The sequence below is a fragment of the Capra hircus genome, chromosome 2 (genome assembly GCF_001704415.2).
Source record: "Capra hircus breed San Clemente chromosome 2, ASM170441v1, whole genome shotgun sequence".
Classification (NCBI taxonomy): domain Eukaryota; kingdom Metazoa; phylum Chordata; class Mammalia; order Artiodactyla; family Bovidae; genus Capra; species Capra hircus.
In genome coordinates this window covers 114,051,461-114,066,684 of record NC_030809.1, presented here as the reverse complement: position 1 = coordinate 114,066,684, position 15,224 = coordinate 114,051,461, and the positions used below count along the sequence as shown (strand labels likewise).

The 15,224-nt window shown below is 41.5% G+C and overlaps 1 protein-coding gene across 2 annotated transcripts in view; it reads left to right on the top strand.

Moving 5' to 3' along the window:
- Positions 1–15,224, top strand: part of WIPF1 (WAS/WASL interacting protein family member 1) — a 128,136-nt gene that overhangs the window by 103,761 nt on the left and 9,151 nt on the right. For both annotated transcript variants that reach the window (XM_018064887.1, XM_018064892.1), the window contains exons 4-7: positions 5,288–5,470; positions 8,407–9,177; positions 13,284–13,499; positions 14,200–14,313. In XM_018064887.1, coding sequence (XP_017920376.1) covers positions 5,288–5,470; positions 8,407–9,177; positions 13,284–13,499; positions 14,200–14,313 — 1,284 coding nt within the window. The remainder of the gene's footprint in view (positions 1–5,287; positions 5,471–8,406; positions 9,178–13,283; positions 13,500–14,199; positions 14,314–15,224) is intronic.

Here is a 15,224-nt window from a genome sequence, read left to right as displayed (position 1 = left end):
ACACTGGTGTGGGAAGAAGGTAGAAAGAGGAGTGTCATGACAAAGGCTTTTGAGTGCTGCTCTGTTACTGGGCAGGGTGGTACAGGTCAGAATGTACCACACCTCAGTGGAACTAGGGGGTCTTTGACTTTCAACACTCTTATCTATAATGGGTCAAAATGCCCACAAAATGGTATGGTTATTGTATAATCAGTCCCTTAGTGTTCCTTATCTTTGTCACGAGGTTCTCCCAGGGGCTTGCCCAGCCTGGGCAGTTCTGTCTGGGGAGCCTACATCCAATGCCACTGAATTGTGGTGCCTGCTGTGGGGCTAGAGGAACTCTGCAAACTGCCAACCTCCAGAACAGAGCCCAGTGGTTCTCTCACTATGAGAGGGAGCGCAGACTCTGGAGACGTGAATTCCCTAGATGTTGAAGGAAAATGGACAGTCTGGGGCCTAGTTCTGAATCCACTAGTGGAAATTCATTATATTCTTCAAGAGACACTTCTCTCATTAAAATGGAAATAAGTGTTGGTTCTCCCTTTCAGCTGCTCAGTGATGTTTAAGAATGCACGGTGCTTTGTGGACACCAGATGCAACCAATGCATGCCCTTGTTGTCCATGAACTTAGTTAGACACTAATACTGTTGTCTCGAGCACTTTAAAAGTGGCAAAGTTCATCCATGGTTTTGTATTGTTTGCAGGTAGAACCTCCCTGGGCTCTATGTTAAAATGTTGACCATGGTTATGCATGTTGAGGTCAGCCGTGTCCTCAAGGTCAGCAATTTAATTTAATGCTAATAAAGTGACCTGGAGCCAGTTAGCTAACCTCAACTAGTTTAGTTTCCCTATCTGAAAGCAGCACAAATGCTGCAAGTTAAGAACGCTAATGTATGATGTCTGTTAGAACAGTACATCATTCTCTTTGACTGTTCAATTCCAGGTAAAGGTGTCCTATGAACTGTAGTATTCCAAAATGTAACCTTCATCAGTGAATAACATTTGAATGACAAGGACATTATTCATATTACTGGCAATAATTAAAATTAGTAAAAATTTTAAATTTTATATGGAAGCAATTTTACACACACTTCCAGAAACTTATTCTAATTTGATATATTTTATTATATGAAGTAATTCTTGAGAGCTCATTATCAGATTGTTTGTTCTATTAGCAGAGTTCCCATCAGTATCCCAGAAAGTCTTACACCTAGAAAAGGTACAGAGCCAACACAGACTTACAATAAATCTAATCTGGAAAAAAGAAAACATCAGTGAATAAAACAGAACTCAGAAAGCAGATTAAATAAATGATTCAAAGCAGATTTTCTAAAATTAAGGAAGCTACAATGAAGTTATATGCTAAAACATTTTGAAATCTTAAATAAAATTTTTAAGAAAAGTACAGATTTACCAGAAATCACTCATGAAGCCTCAATGAACAAGGGAAAAGTTGAAAACTTTATTACTTTTTCTCTACAAAGCTTTAGAGCCAGATAATTTTTATCAGAAAATTCAGATTTTAAGACATAGCTAATTCAAACACTATATAAATCATCCCTAAACATAGACAGGAAAGCTACCTGATAGGTGTAATGAGACTAACATGATCCTAATATCAAAACATGACAAAGGTAGCTGTGTATCAGTGTCTCAGGGGACATGGGGCAATGCCTAATGGCATCTTTAGTTATTACAACTTGAGGGAGGGGTTCCTACTGACATCTAGTGGGCAGAGGCCAGGGATGCTGTAAACATTTAAAGAGAATAACAACAGAGAACCCACAACAAAGAATTATCTGACCCAAAATGTCAGTAGTTCCAAGGTTAAGAACCCTTACTAAGTATAGACCACTTATGATCATAGATGAAAGGCCACATATGATCATTGACTAAAAAACCCAAAGACTCTAGTTCAGTAGTATACAGTATTAAAAGTAATAATTTTATAATTTACCAAGACCAGGGTTTATCTCATTTTTAATGTTAGAAAGTCTATATATCCATCATACCAAATAAGGAAAACTATAAAATGATCTCAGTTCAGTTCAGTTGCTCAGTTGTGTCCGACTCTTTGCAACCCCATGAATCGCAGCACACCAGGCCTCCCTGTCCATCACCATCTCCCGGAGTTCACTCAAACTCATGTCCATCGAGTCGGTGATGCCATCCAGCCATCTCATCCTCTGTCGTCCCCTCTTCCTCCTGCCCCAAATCCCTCCCAGAATCAGAGTCTTTTCCAATGAGTCAACTCTTCGCACGAGGTGGCCAAAGTACTAGAGTTTCAGCTTTAGCATCATTCCTTCCAAAGAACACCCAGGCCTGATCTCCTTCAGAATGGACTGGTTGGATCTCCTTGCAGTCCAAGGGACTCTCAAGAGTCTTCTCCAACACCACAGTTCAAAAGCATCAATTCTTCAGCGTTCAGTCTTCTTCACAGTCCAACTCTCACATCCATACATAACCACTGGAAAAAACATAGCCTTGACTAGATGGACCTTAGTCGGCAAAGTAATGTCTCTGCTTTTGAATATGCTATCTAGGTTGGTCATAACTTTTCTTCCAAGGAGTAAGCGTCTTTTAATTTCATGGCTGCAGTCACCATCTGCAGTGATTTTGGAGCACAAAAAAATAAAGTCTGACACTGTTTCCACTGTTTCCTCATCTATTTCCCATGAAGTGATGGGACCAGATGCCATGATGTTCGTTTTCTGAATGTTGAGCTTTCAGCCAACTTTTTCACTGTCTTCTTTCACTTTCATCAAGAGGCTTTTTAGTTCCTCTTCACTTTCTGCCATAAGGGTGGTGTCATCTGCATATCTGAGGTGATTGATATTTCTCCTGGCAATCTTGATTCCAGCTTGTGCTTCTTCCAGCCCAGCATTTCTCATGATGTACTCTGCATAGAAGTTAAATAAGCAGGGTGACAATATGCAGCCTTGACGTACTCCTTTTCCTATTTGGAACCAGTCTGTTGTTCCATGTGCAGTTCTAACTGTTGCTTCCTGACCTGCACATAGGTTTCTCAAGAGGCAGGTCAGGTGGTCTGGTATTCCCATCTCAGTAAATCCTAAATAGGCATTTGATAAAATTCCATGCTATAAAAATAGTCTTAAAAAGCCAGAGTAGAATGATCCTTGCTAACTATGAATATTTAGAAGAAAAAAAGTTATTTCAAACCAACAGTGAATATGTAACTTTGAAACATTAGAGTAAATCTCATTAAAAGCAAAATATTATTTACTCAGTTTTATAGTACTAGCGACATTAATAATTTACTTTTAAGATAAATATATAATGTATATTTATTCTTTATAATTATTTTAAAATAAATCATCTTTAAATTAATGAAACATTAATAACATTATTATGGAAACAGTCATCAAAGTAATTTCTTATATAAAAGAGAAATAAGATATACAACTGTTAGAAAAGAGGAGGTAAAACCTTTATGATCTGCAGACCATTTGTCTATTAGAAAAGCCAAAAGGAAAGTGGTAGTCACTCAGCTGTGTCTGACTCTTTGTGACCCCATGGACTGTGCCCACCAGAATTCTCTGTCCCTGGGATTCTCCAGGCAAGAATACTGGAGTGGGTTGCCATTCCCTTCTCCAGGAGGTCTTCTTGATCCAGGGGTTGAACCCAGGTCTCCTGCATTGCAGGCAGAATCTTTACCATCTGAGCCACCAGAGAAGCTCAGAAAATCCAAGGTAAAAAATTAATGTTTTAATTTTGAAAATTCAAAGTGATTTATTAGATATCAAATGAAATTTCCTGATGCCAGTAATAACCATATCCAAACTACAGTAGCAAAAACATTCATCATTTCAACAAAAATGTATATGAAGTAACCCTGAAAGAAGTATGGGTGACTCTCATTACGAAAATCATAAAATTTTACTGAATGAATCAGAACACATGGGAAAACATAGCATGTTTCCATAAAGTCTAAATATCATAAAAGTGTCAGTTCTCTCAGATTATTTTGTAGATATCATGTAATATTTATCAAAGACTCAACAAGGTTTTCCAGGGGTAGAACTTTAAACAGTACTTAGCCTCATAAAACATAACATACATAAATTGGTAAGAGATAGTTTTTTAAAGAGGGTAAAATCATGGCTCTAATATGGATATAAAATAAACATATATCAAATATTTTATATAGCTCATTAATTTAATGAGGGAACCAATATGATATTATCAATTCAAAGGAGAATTATAAGTACCACACATATGCAGGCAGGTGAGTGTTGAAATGAATTTGCAAATAGGTGTAAAATAGGTCAATAATCAGTTGAATTACACTGAACACAGCCAATATGCATTTCTGTGGACAAATACGCATTATTGTCCGTTTTCTACAACTTACAGAGTTATAGACTAACTCAAAGGCAATGGGAAATGACCCAGAAGGCTAACTGGATACTTGGTAATCCTTTTCTTTCTTCTTCTTTTCCCTTTTTGTTGGTCTGCCCATTTCAGAATCTTTCACAATTTTTTTTTTGGCAACAAATGCAAACTAAAACAATCTTTACATTGTCTCAAGTTGCAAAGAATTTTTAAAATGTTCAAGTCTACTGTTGCTTTTTATGATATTAAAAAATTGAAATCAACCTGAAAGGCCATCAAATAAGTAAATGGTTAAATAAATTACAGCACATTCATGTTCTAAAACACAATGCAATCCTTTAAACTCATGTTTTCAGAGAATATTTAATAACATGGGAAATGCTAACAATATTGAGTAAAAAAAGCAGACTAAAAACTATGTAGTGAATTTGGCCTTAATTTTAAGAAAAAAAGTATATCCAGTGAAAAAACTGGCAGGGGAAAAAATATACAAAAACAGCAGGTATTTCCATGAAGCAGAATTATGGGATATTTTACTTTCTTCTATTTTTACCTGTTCCTTTCTTTTCACCTTTTATTGCATCTTCTCCTCCCTTAACACATTATTTCTTTTAAGATACTTTTATTTGCCAAATCTTCTGATACAGAGCAAATAGATATTATTAATTCATATGGCAGTGAGCCATGTGGAGGAAAGACATTATCTATTACCAATTCTTCCACCACAGGGCTTGAGATAGCCCTGGAGTAGAAAGAACCCTCTTCTGCTTTTCTGACTGGAGATAGGGTGAGTCCTTAAAATCCTACCCTCTAATGAAATCCCAGTTGTCCACCATGGGCTTAGGGTCAGCCAGCTTCCTGCTGTATCATTATTGTTTACCTGGGCCAGGACTGGTGAAGTTCTCCGGCAGTGTCTTCATACATGTGAAAAGACTGTGTCTTCTTCCTTCTACAGAACCTAAAGGAGCTGCTGGTGGTGGCGGAGGTGGCGGCGGCTATGGCGGAGGTGGCGGCGGCTATGGCGGAGGTGGCGGCGGCGGAGGTGGTGGAAGTTTTGGAGGAGGTGGACCACCCGGTTTGGGAGGACTGTTCCAGGCTGGAATGCCGAAGCTGAGATCCACAGCCAACAGGGAGAATGGTAAAGAGCATTTCCTTCCCTTAGTAACCGAAGACAAGGCACAATCTGGCAGTTTGAGATTTGGCATCCCCTCTAAGGCACTATGCCCTTTAAAACATTTCAGATTGCTTGAAACGCTAACACAGTTTTATACGAGGGACTCTATTTAGCATCGTTTTTTCTTTTTAAATCAGGATCAGACAGCTCCATCGAGCTGTTAAATATTTGCCCAGTGTCCTTGGGGAAACTTGTACTTTTTTGTACTTTTCTAAAGGGTGAGCTAGATTGGAAAGAAAAGGAGGGAGCAAATGAGAGCCACCCCTGGAAACTCTGTCTGGTGACATGGCAGATTCAGCTTTCTTTGTGAGGTAGTCTGACCTAGCTGTCTAGTGGAGTAAATACTTGTCAGTCTCTTTTCAAACACACAGTGGAGCATGTCATATACAATATAATTACATATCTCACAAAAATCTAGAAAGGCATTTTGCCTGGCAGACATTTGCCATTTCAGGGCCAGCAATTCTAGTATTCTCTGCAGGAAGCCATGGAAATGGGTCCTATAGGAATGTCTGTGAACAGAATGGCAGAAAGAAAAGTTGAACCTGGTCATGCCTAAATTAAAAACCTTACAGAGTACTTCAGGCTCTTCCCTGATTGTGACAGAAACTCAAGAAAGTTTTCCATGAAATTTTATTTTTTAATGTTTACTGTGCTAGAAGAATTTTATTTTTAATTCTATGGTCTTTTAAAATGTCACTGGGAAATTCTCACATTCACATGAAGATAAAGGCAGTGAATCCTCAGAGTTAGCTGACTATGTTAGTTTTGGATTGTCAAAATCTAGAGGGAGACTCACTACTATAAGAGATTTTATCTTGCTAGGCCTGCATTTAGAATTTGTATATTTAAAACCTACAGCAGACATATGTATACTTTCAGTACTCTAATAGTAAGTGAGGAAATTTAGGCAAGAGACAACTGGAAGTAAAATAATTAAATGAAGATGGAATTGAAGTTAGTGCACAAAATGGTGTACCAGAAGTATATACTTTCACAGCATACAATTTGCATATTGGGTCCTACATGTAGATGTAGCTCTGGATAATAACTGTACCTTTAGGGCTTCCCTGGTAGCTCAGTGGGTAAAGAATCCACCTGCAGTGCAGGAGACCCTGGTTCAATTTCTGGGTCGGGAAGATCCGCTGGAGAAGGGATAGGCTACCCACTCTCTCTGGTATTCTTGGGCTTCCCTTGTTGCCCAGCTGGTAAAGAATCCACCTGCAATGTGGGAGACCTGGATTCAATCCCTGGGTTGGGAATATCGCTCGGAGAAGGGAAAGGCTACCCACTCCAGTATTCTGGCCTGGAGAATTCCCTGGACTGTATAGTCCATGGGTTGCAAAGAGTATGACACAACCGAGCGACTTTCACTTTCTTTCACTTTCATCCAAACTTTGAAGATAAAACATCACAAGTTGGTGACATAGAAACATACCACACAGCCAAGGAAAATATAGCTAATTTCTAGTGTTAAAGTCAAAACAAAAAATTCTCTCTTGAGTTCACATTACTCCACTGTATAAATCCAGCCAAATGTTTCTCATTGGACTTTTGGGTGAAATCTGAACTCCTTTTGGCCTACAAGGCTCATAATCACCCGGCTTCTGCTGACCACTCAGGCTGCATTTGACAGTGTTCTCCTCTGTGCTCACTGTGTCCCTGGCATATGAGCCTTGGTTTTTTAACTTAAGCTTACTTCCACCTCAGGGTTTCTATACCTGCTGACACTCCAATTGAAGCACCTCTCTTCCTCCTTTCCATGGCTGGCCTTAGCTCAAATGTCACATCCCCAGAGGAGCCATCCCCAGCCATGTCCACCTATCCTGGCCTCTCTAGCACTCCTCATGTCATCAGCCTATTTTAGTTTATTTTTAGTACTTATAATGATCTGAAAATATTTATGTTTACTGGGTTTTTGTTCATCTCCATAAGAACATAAACTACAAGAGAACTGGATTGTTTCTATTTTGTTTACTCCTCTGCCTCTAGCATCTAGAATAATGGTTGGTTTATAGTATAGCAGGTACTCAATAAATAATTGGTGCATGTTTAAACTGGTAGGAGTTTCCAGGCTAAGCATTTTTTGAAGAATGAGTTTGGGTTGCGAGAGACTCTGCAGTAGTGATTTGAATTTTCCCATAACTTTGGTTCCTCTTTAGTTCTGCCCTTTGCTGAACCAAAGCAGTCGAACATTAATTATGTAGTAGGGTGGTTCTGTCCTATATTATTGAAGTGGAATGACCTACTAGGGAAAAAACTGTATAATTGCCTACTTGTTTCCAGATTAAGACCACTTCCTGGTGTCAGCTCTTTCAATTTAACAGCTTCTTTTTTCCTTTGCAGTTTCTTATTTCAGCCATAATTTTTCCATTATATTTTTCCCATCCTCTCTTGCACATTTCTTTACAAAGGGGCTAGGTAAGCCCTCCCATATAGAAACTTATATTGGGATAACTTCATCTAAGATGGCTAAATTATTTTTCAAACATGAGATACAGGGTTGGGGGACTGGGATAGTGATGGGGAGAAAAGAAAATCCTTAGCAGAAACCACCAATAGCAGTCCCATTCTGTTCTTGACCTCTTGTAATGAACAGTGATCTCTCCAGAACTCTTACCAACATCATCCTGGTTTTTGTCCATCCAGAATTCCCAGAGAGTGCTCCGGAATCCCTTTGAAAGCTGATGGGTTGTAGAATCTGGGACTAGAAGAAAAACAGAGAGCTGTGATCTATTCCTCTGCCTCCAGGAAGGACACACTGAAGCCCCATTTATATAAATCATAGTTGCCTATAGTTTACAGCATCTGGGAAAGGGCTTCCAGTAGCTGGCAATATACTCTAGTTCTCTGATTTCCTTTCAGGTTCCTAACTTTCCGGCTTTTTTCCTGTTCTTCAGATTCCGGAGGAAGCCGACCCCCAATCTTGCCACCAGGAGGAAGAGCCACATCCGCCAAACCTTTCACACCCCCAAGCGGCCCAGGGAGGTTCCCTGTGCCTCCTGCAGGCCACAGAAGCGGACCCCCAGATCCTCAGAGGAACCGAATGCCTCCCCCGAGACCCGAAGTGGGCGCAAAGCCTGATATCATCCCCCCTCCAGTGCCTAATACTCCAAGACCCAGTCAGTCAAGTCTGCACAACCGGGGGACCCCCCTAGTGCCGGGGGCTCCCCGGCAGCCCAGTCCTGGGCTGACCCCTCCCCCTTTCCCCGGAAACCGCGGTGCTGCTTTCGGAGGAGGCTCCATCCGTCACACCCCCTCAGGCTCCTCCACGCCTTTTTCCACTAGGCCTCCCCTGCCTCCTACTCCGAGCAGGGCCTTGGATGACAAGCCTCCTCCTCCGCCTCCTCCGGTGGGCAACAGGCCCTCCATCCACAGGGAGTCTGTGCCGCCGCCTCCCCCTCAGAACAGCAAGCCCCCGGTGCCGTCCACCCCGCGGCCTTCCTCCTCCTCGCAGGCCCCGCCGCCTCCGCCCCCCAGCCGGCCGGGCCCTCCTCCGCTGCCCCCCGTGTCCAGCGGCAGTGGCGACGAAATCCCGAGGCTCCCGCAGAGGAACTTGTCCCTGTCGTCGTCGGCGCCTCCCTTACCTTCACCAGGACGGTCAGGCCCTCTTCCGCCCCCGCCCGCTGAGAGACCCCCTCCTCCGGTGAGGGACCCACCGGGCAGATCAGGTATGGCCAGACCCGACCGCGGTGAGCCGCTCCCCTGCCTCCCAGCCAGCCCACACGTCACCAGCAAGCTCAGGGGAGGGGAGCCCGACGAGGGCTTCAGGGAACCCTCAGACTGCTCTGACCTTTGAAGACACATAGCCCATGTGATTTCCTCTTGACCTCCCCTAAACCTCTGAGGCGCAGGCCAATATTTCTGTCCATGTTGTAAGTGAGGTGACTGAGTAACTAATGAAGTGAAATGATCCCAAGTGAGTTAAATTAAGAATAGGCAACTCACCTTCCATCTGAGGCTCTGCCTCCTCTCCTGGAACGGAATTTCTGCTCTTAATGGGAACTAAATTCCCATCTCCAGCAGGAGGGCCCATTATTCCAAGAAGGGCAGTTGTTTAAGAGCAAGTGAACTTCTGTAGTACCATCTCTTCATTGGTCAAGCTTTGAGGCCACTTCCATGCTCAGTAAAGACACATAGTAGAGTCCATTTTTGCAGAAGGCAATGGCACCCCACTCCAGTGCTCTTGCCTGGAAAATCCCATGGACGGAGGAGCCTGGTGGGCTGCAGTCCATGAGGTCGCTAGGAGTCGGACACACCTGAGCGACTTCTCTTTCACTTTTCACTTTGATGCATTGGAGAAGGAAATGGCAACCCACTCCAGTATTCTTGCCCGGAGAATCTCAGGGATGGGGGAGCCTGGTGGGCTGCTGTCTCTGGGGTCGCACAGAGTCGGACACGACTGAAGTGACTTAGCAGCAGCAGCAGAGTCCATTTTGCTATCTGTTCATATCTTGGGCACAGAGATCCCTTGGAGAGTTAGATAAAGGTATAAGGCCTATAAGGCCGCCTTCTCTCCATAAAAATGCTCATAAGCATAAACTCAATTTGCCTGCTGTTTCATAGGTTGAGGACCTACTGAAGTCCATCTGTGCCCACACCCAGGGTGGAGAAACCTGGATCTAAGGGCAGAACCTTCACAGTATATGAGGAGTTTGTATCTCTCTCCTACTTGTGATAGGTGCTTTTTTGTTTTCTGTTGGTTATTGACAGATTCAAAAGAATTATCTCATTTTTAAATTTAACCATTTGGAAATGGGGTGCTTTTTTCTCTGTGAGAAGCTGACTTTTCATGCTCTGACGTCAAGAACCTAATAAACACCATTTTTTCACCAGTAATCCTCAAACTTGACCACATACTGGAATCATCTGGTGAGCTTTAAAATTGATGATACCTGGGTTTGTACCCCCAGGGTTTCTTGTTTCATTTGTCTGGGTTGAAAACTGGGCACCAGGATATGAGGGAGCTCCCCAGTGACTGTAAGGTGTCACAAAGTTTGAGAACCACTCCTTCAAACCACTTTGCCAGGGAGAGTCAGCTACAGATACAAAAAGTGGCTAGTCTATTCAATCTAGACACTGTGTCATCTCATTACAGATGCTTCAGTGAACAAATAAGAACAACAGTCAGATGAATGAAGTGTGTTGTTTTCTCATTATCCAAAACCCCCAACATGGTTGAGGAGCTATTTTCTTCTACCAAATGACTGAATCAACAGATTAAATATTCCCCAAAGTAGGATAGGCAGTGATATATATTTGTTGTTTCTTTCAATTACATAAGTCATACCTATTTATTATAGAAATGCATAAAAGAATAAAAGGAAATAAAAATCATCTATAATTCTGCCATCACCAACATTTAGATGTAACATTTTTTAGATACCCTGTCTTTTTTAAATGCATGTATATAAAAGTTTACAAAATCAGTATCACACTACATACATTGTTGGCTAATTTTCTTTAACAATATCTCACTAACATTTTCTTGATATTATTAACTGTTCTTTTACAACCTGACTTTTAATGGCTGCATAATATTAAATCCCACATGAGTACCTTGGCTTATTTATTAGTCATGTGATCATACAGGCCATCTCTAGAGTTTTGCTATTGCAGATAATGCAGGGATACATTCTTAGAGCTAAATATGTGTGCACACCTCTGTGTATTTCTTTTGGAAAAATTTCTAGGAATGGAATTTCTAGGACAATGGATATGCGTAGCAAACTATGGATTTCATAGGTATTGCCAAATAGGCCTCTAAAAATTCCCACCAATTTACGTTTCCACAGGGAACCTATGAGAAGTCGTCAAGGGCCATCTATATTTTCAGAGGAGGTTTGGCTTCATTGTTAAGGGAGTGCTTTAGAATTTGACAGAATGGAGTCATATCCTATTCTTCCACTCACTAGCCTCCTGACTTGAGGTCTTTAATCTTCCAGTATCTCTGAGGCCTTGCCTGCTATCCTGACACTCCTCAGGGTTATCATCAGAATTAAATGAGACAAATGTATAGAGTAGTTTTCTTATTTCCCTGCATGTAGTTCAGTTCAGTTGCTCAGTCTTGTCTGACTCTTTGCGACCCCATGGACTGCAGCACATCAAGCCTTCCTGTCCATCTCCAACTCCTGGAGTTTATTCAAACTCATGTCCATTGAGTCAGTGATGCCATCCAACCATCTCGTCCTCTGACATCCCCTTCTCCTCCTGCCTTCAGTCTTTCCCAGCGTCAGGGTCTTTTCAGATGAGTCAGTTCTTCACCTCAGGTGGCCAAAGTATTGGAGTTGCAGCTTCAGCATCAGTCTTCCAATGAATATTCAGGACTGATTTCCTTTAGGATGGACTGGTTGGATCTCCTTGCAGTCCAAGGAACTCCCAAGAGTCAGTGATCATTTTTATTATGCTGCCAACAGGAAATAGAAATCTGTTTTCTTTTCTGTTATGCTTGCCTAGGTTTGTAGCTAGGGGCTAAAAGGTTGGGCAGTTAGGAACATGAACAGTTACTTTTAAAGAGAGATACTGGGGTTGCTGAGGTTGCGCAGTACCAGGCCCCATAGTATTGGCAGTCTAGTTTGCACGTAGTGATAGTATGAGGTAGTACTACCACTGCTTTTAAACCCACAGCATATGAGCCACTTCTTCCCGCAATGAATCTGTTTATACTGACTGGGACTCCAGCTTTGAGAAGCAGATGGGGCAATAAATAAACCCTGCCAGGTGGGGCACTGAAGACTCCTTGAGATGAACCAGGGCTGGGTGTGCCTCCCACCTCCATTAAGGATCTGAGCCAAGACTTCCAGGCAGGAATATCTTCCATGGGTGGGTCATTCAGTATAAGGTCCTCTAGTTGGATTTTGACTCTGTAGTTAACAAAAGATATTTATACTTATAGCACCATAAGATGTTGTGTTTACATAAAATGTCAGCATCATGCTAGTGGAACACAGTGCTGAAAATCAGGCATAACTACTAAGGCCATTTTGATTTACATGAGAAATGCTCAAGTTCCTTTTATATGCGTTTTGACTATTTCTGGCAACAGTGCAGTGAGAAAGGTGCTCTTTTGTAGACAGGAAATCAAGTTCCATAGGATAATCAGCCTGTGTGGGGTCAGTGTCCTGCAGTAGCATTGATAACCATGCACATTGATTAGCTGACTGTCACTCCCTGTGTTAATCTGCCTCCCCAGATTAAGAGGAAGAACCAAGAAGGAACTCCTGCTCATCTCAGGATGACTGATATTTGGTTTCCTGATCCCTCTTCTGTCTGGGAATAGATCATAAGCATCACAGAAACATGCTTGTATAATTAGCAATAATACTCTGCATTTAAAAAGTTAATTCCTCTGGAGACCTAAAATAAATTCATAACTGTCTTGTTTTTAAAACATTTACTTAATAAGTAGTATGTCACAGAAACTAGTTCAAAAGCTGTTTATAAGGAATTTTAAATGTTTTTAAAGTACACAGTTGTCAGTATAAACAAATGACTACCTGTTCTCAACTACATCATCTCCAATCTCAATACTGACTCAAAGCCAAATAGCTGGTCAGCCGTCAGTGTGCATTTATTCCACATGTGTGTACATTTGTGCATTTTTGTGTTTATATGTGCCTCATTTCTTGGCTGAAGCTCCTAGGAAGTCTCCACCATTTCTCTATTTTCTCAAGTAAAAGGGCATGTATCCAGCAGACACTCAGTAACTGCATGTTGATGATAATAGTAACATAGTATGTAAGGTATAGCACTAAATGTCATTTTTCTTTGGCTCCAGGCCCTCTCCCACCACCTCCTCCAATGAACAGAAATGGCAGCACATCTCGGGCCCTGCCTGCCACCCCTCAGTTGCCGTCCAGGAGTGGAATAGATTCTAGTCCCAGAAGTGGGCCCCGGCCTCCTCTTCCTCCCGAAAGGCCTGGCACTGGGGCACCTCCCCCACCTCCACCATCAACATCAATTAGAAATGGCTTCCAAGATTCTCCATGTGAAGGTAAGATGTGGTCCCAGCTCCTGGGAAGCTATAATGGGGCAGCAGTTGAGTGGCAGGTGTGTTTGTATGTTTGTATGAACATTTCTTGTTTGTGTGACCTCCATTGTTACCACATTGCACAGCACTAATCTAAGCATTCTAGGGCCCACTATGATTTCAAATGAAAAACAGTAATCACCTTTTTCTTGCAAAAAGGCAGATCATTATTCTCTGTTCCTTGTTTGAGTCTCATTTTGGTTAACTTTCCAAAGATTCTAGAATTCTGAAAAGAACCATTTTTGTAGCTTGCTTTCTTATTACCTACCTTTCTGAAGAGTTTGCTGTGGGTTTGAGGCCTAATGGCCTGCAGGTATTGAGCGGCTTATCCCTACCATTGTTATCAGTTACTGCTTCCACTGGTGGAGGAATAATTAAGAAACGTATCCCAAACCCCAGCCCCCATCTCCTGAGAGGAACTGGCTGAGTCCTAGTCACTCTAGTTAAAGTCACTTGGATCTGTCTTTGGTTTGATTTGCAGACCAGTACATTTTATCACTGTGGTAATCAGTGACATTGGTAGCATTTTGGGGTTTTCTCTAAACTTCTAGATGTAAAACCAGATGTGATCTCTGCTGTTCTATTTCATTCTGTGTCTTTCATTATATTAGTCTTCAGAGCAGATTGTCTGTTACTGAAGATACTGTTTGTTTCTCTCCCTCAGATGAGTGGGAAAGCAGATTCTACTTCCATCCGATTTCTGATTTGCCACCTCCAGAGCCATATGTACCAACAACCAAAAGTTATCCCAGTAAACTGGCGAGAAATGAAAGCCGGAGTGAGTATTTCTACAAGGGCTTTTAGATGGCTTCATACTTGAGTAGCCTGGGTCATACGCAACTGAGGATTGTGTAGGATATCCAGGTCTCTGGTCTGAAGTGGGGAGATTTCAGAGAAATTACTCCTGGATTTGGAACCATTTAAATTCTAGTAAACTTTCCTACATTCACTGAGGAAAATGGAGACATCCAGAATGCATATGAGAAGCGATTATTTTAATGTGTCATTATAAGTTCAAAATACCTTTAGTTTGCCAGTAGGTTAAATTTTATTATTTTGCTTATTTGGACAATCTTTCCCCATTTTGATCTTCCTAAATATGGCACAATTAGAATCTCTTCTATTCCTACTAGTTTTGAGACTGGCAGAATGTCTCGTTAGCTATTAAAAAAACTCACTGTAACTATTTTAATCTTTTAAATATAAATTTACAGAGCATTACATGAAAATTTTAAGTATGCCTATAATCTCTGTACATAACAGATATTTTCATTTTACCAGGTTCTCTTTAATTTTTATCTATCTAATTCTGATTATATTATAGAATATGGGTTTTGGGTGATGGAGGCAATGGCACCCTACTCCAGTACTCTTGCCTGAAAAATCCCATGGATGAAGGAGCCTGGTAGGCTGCAGTCCATGGGGTTGCTAAGAGTAGGATACGACTGAGCGACTTCACTTTCACTTTTAACTTTCCTGCATTGGAGAAGGAAATGGCAACCCACTCCAGTGTTCTTGCCTGGAGAATCCCAGGGACGGGGGAGCCTGGTGGGCTGCCATCTATGGAGTTGCACAGAGTCGGACACAACTGAAGTGACTTAGTAGCAGCTAAGTAAATACTTCCCTATTTTATCCTGTGGTTTTTATTTTACAGGATTCCATTAAGTCAGCATATAATAATTTAGTTTA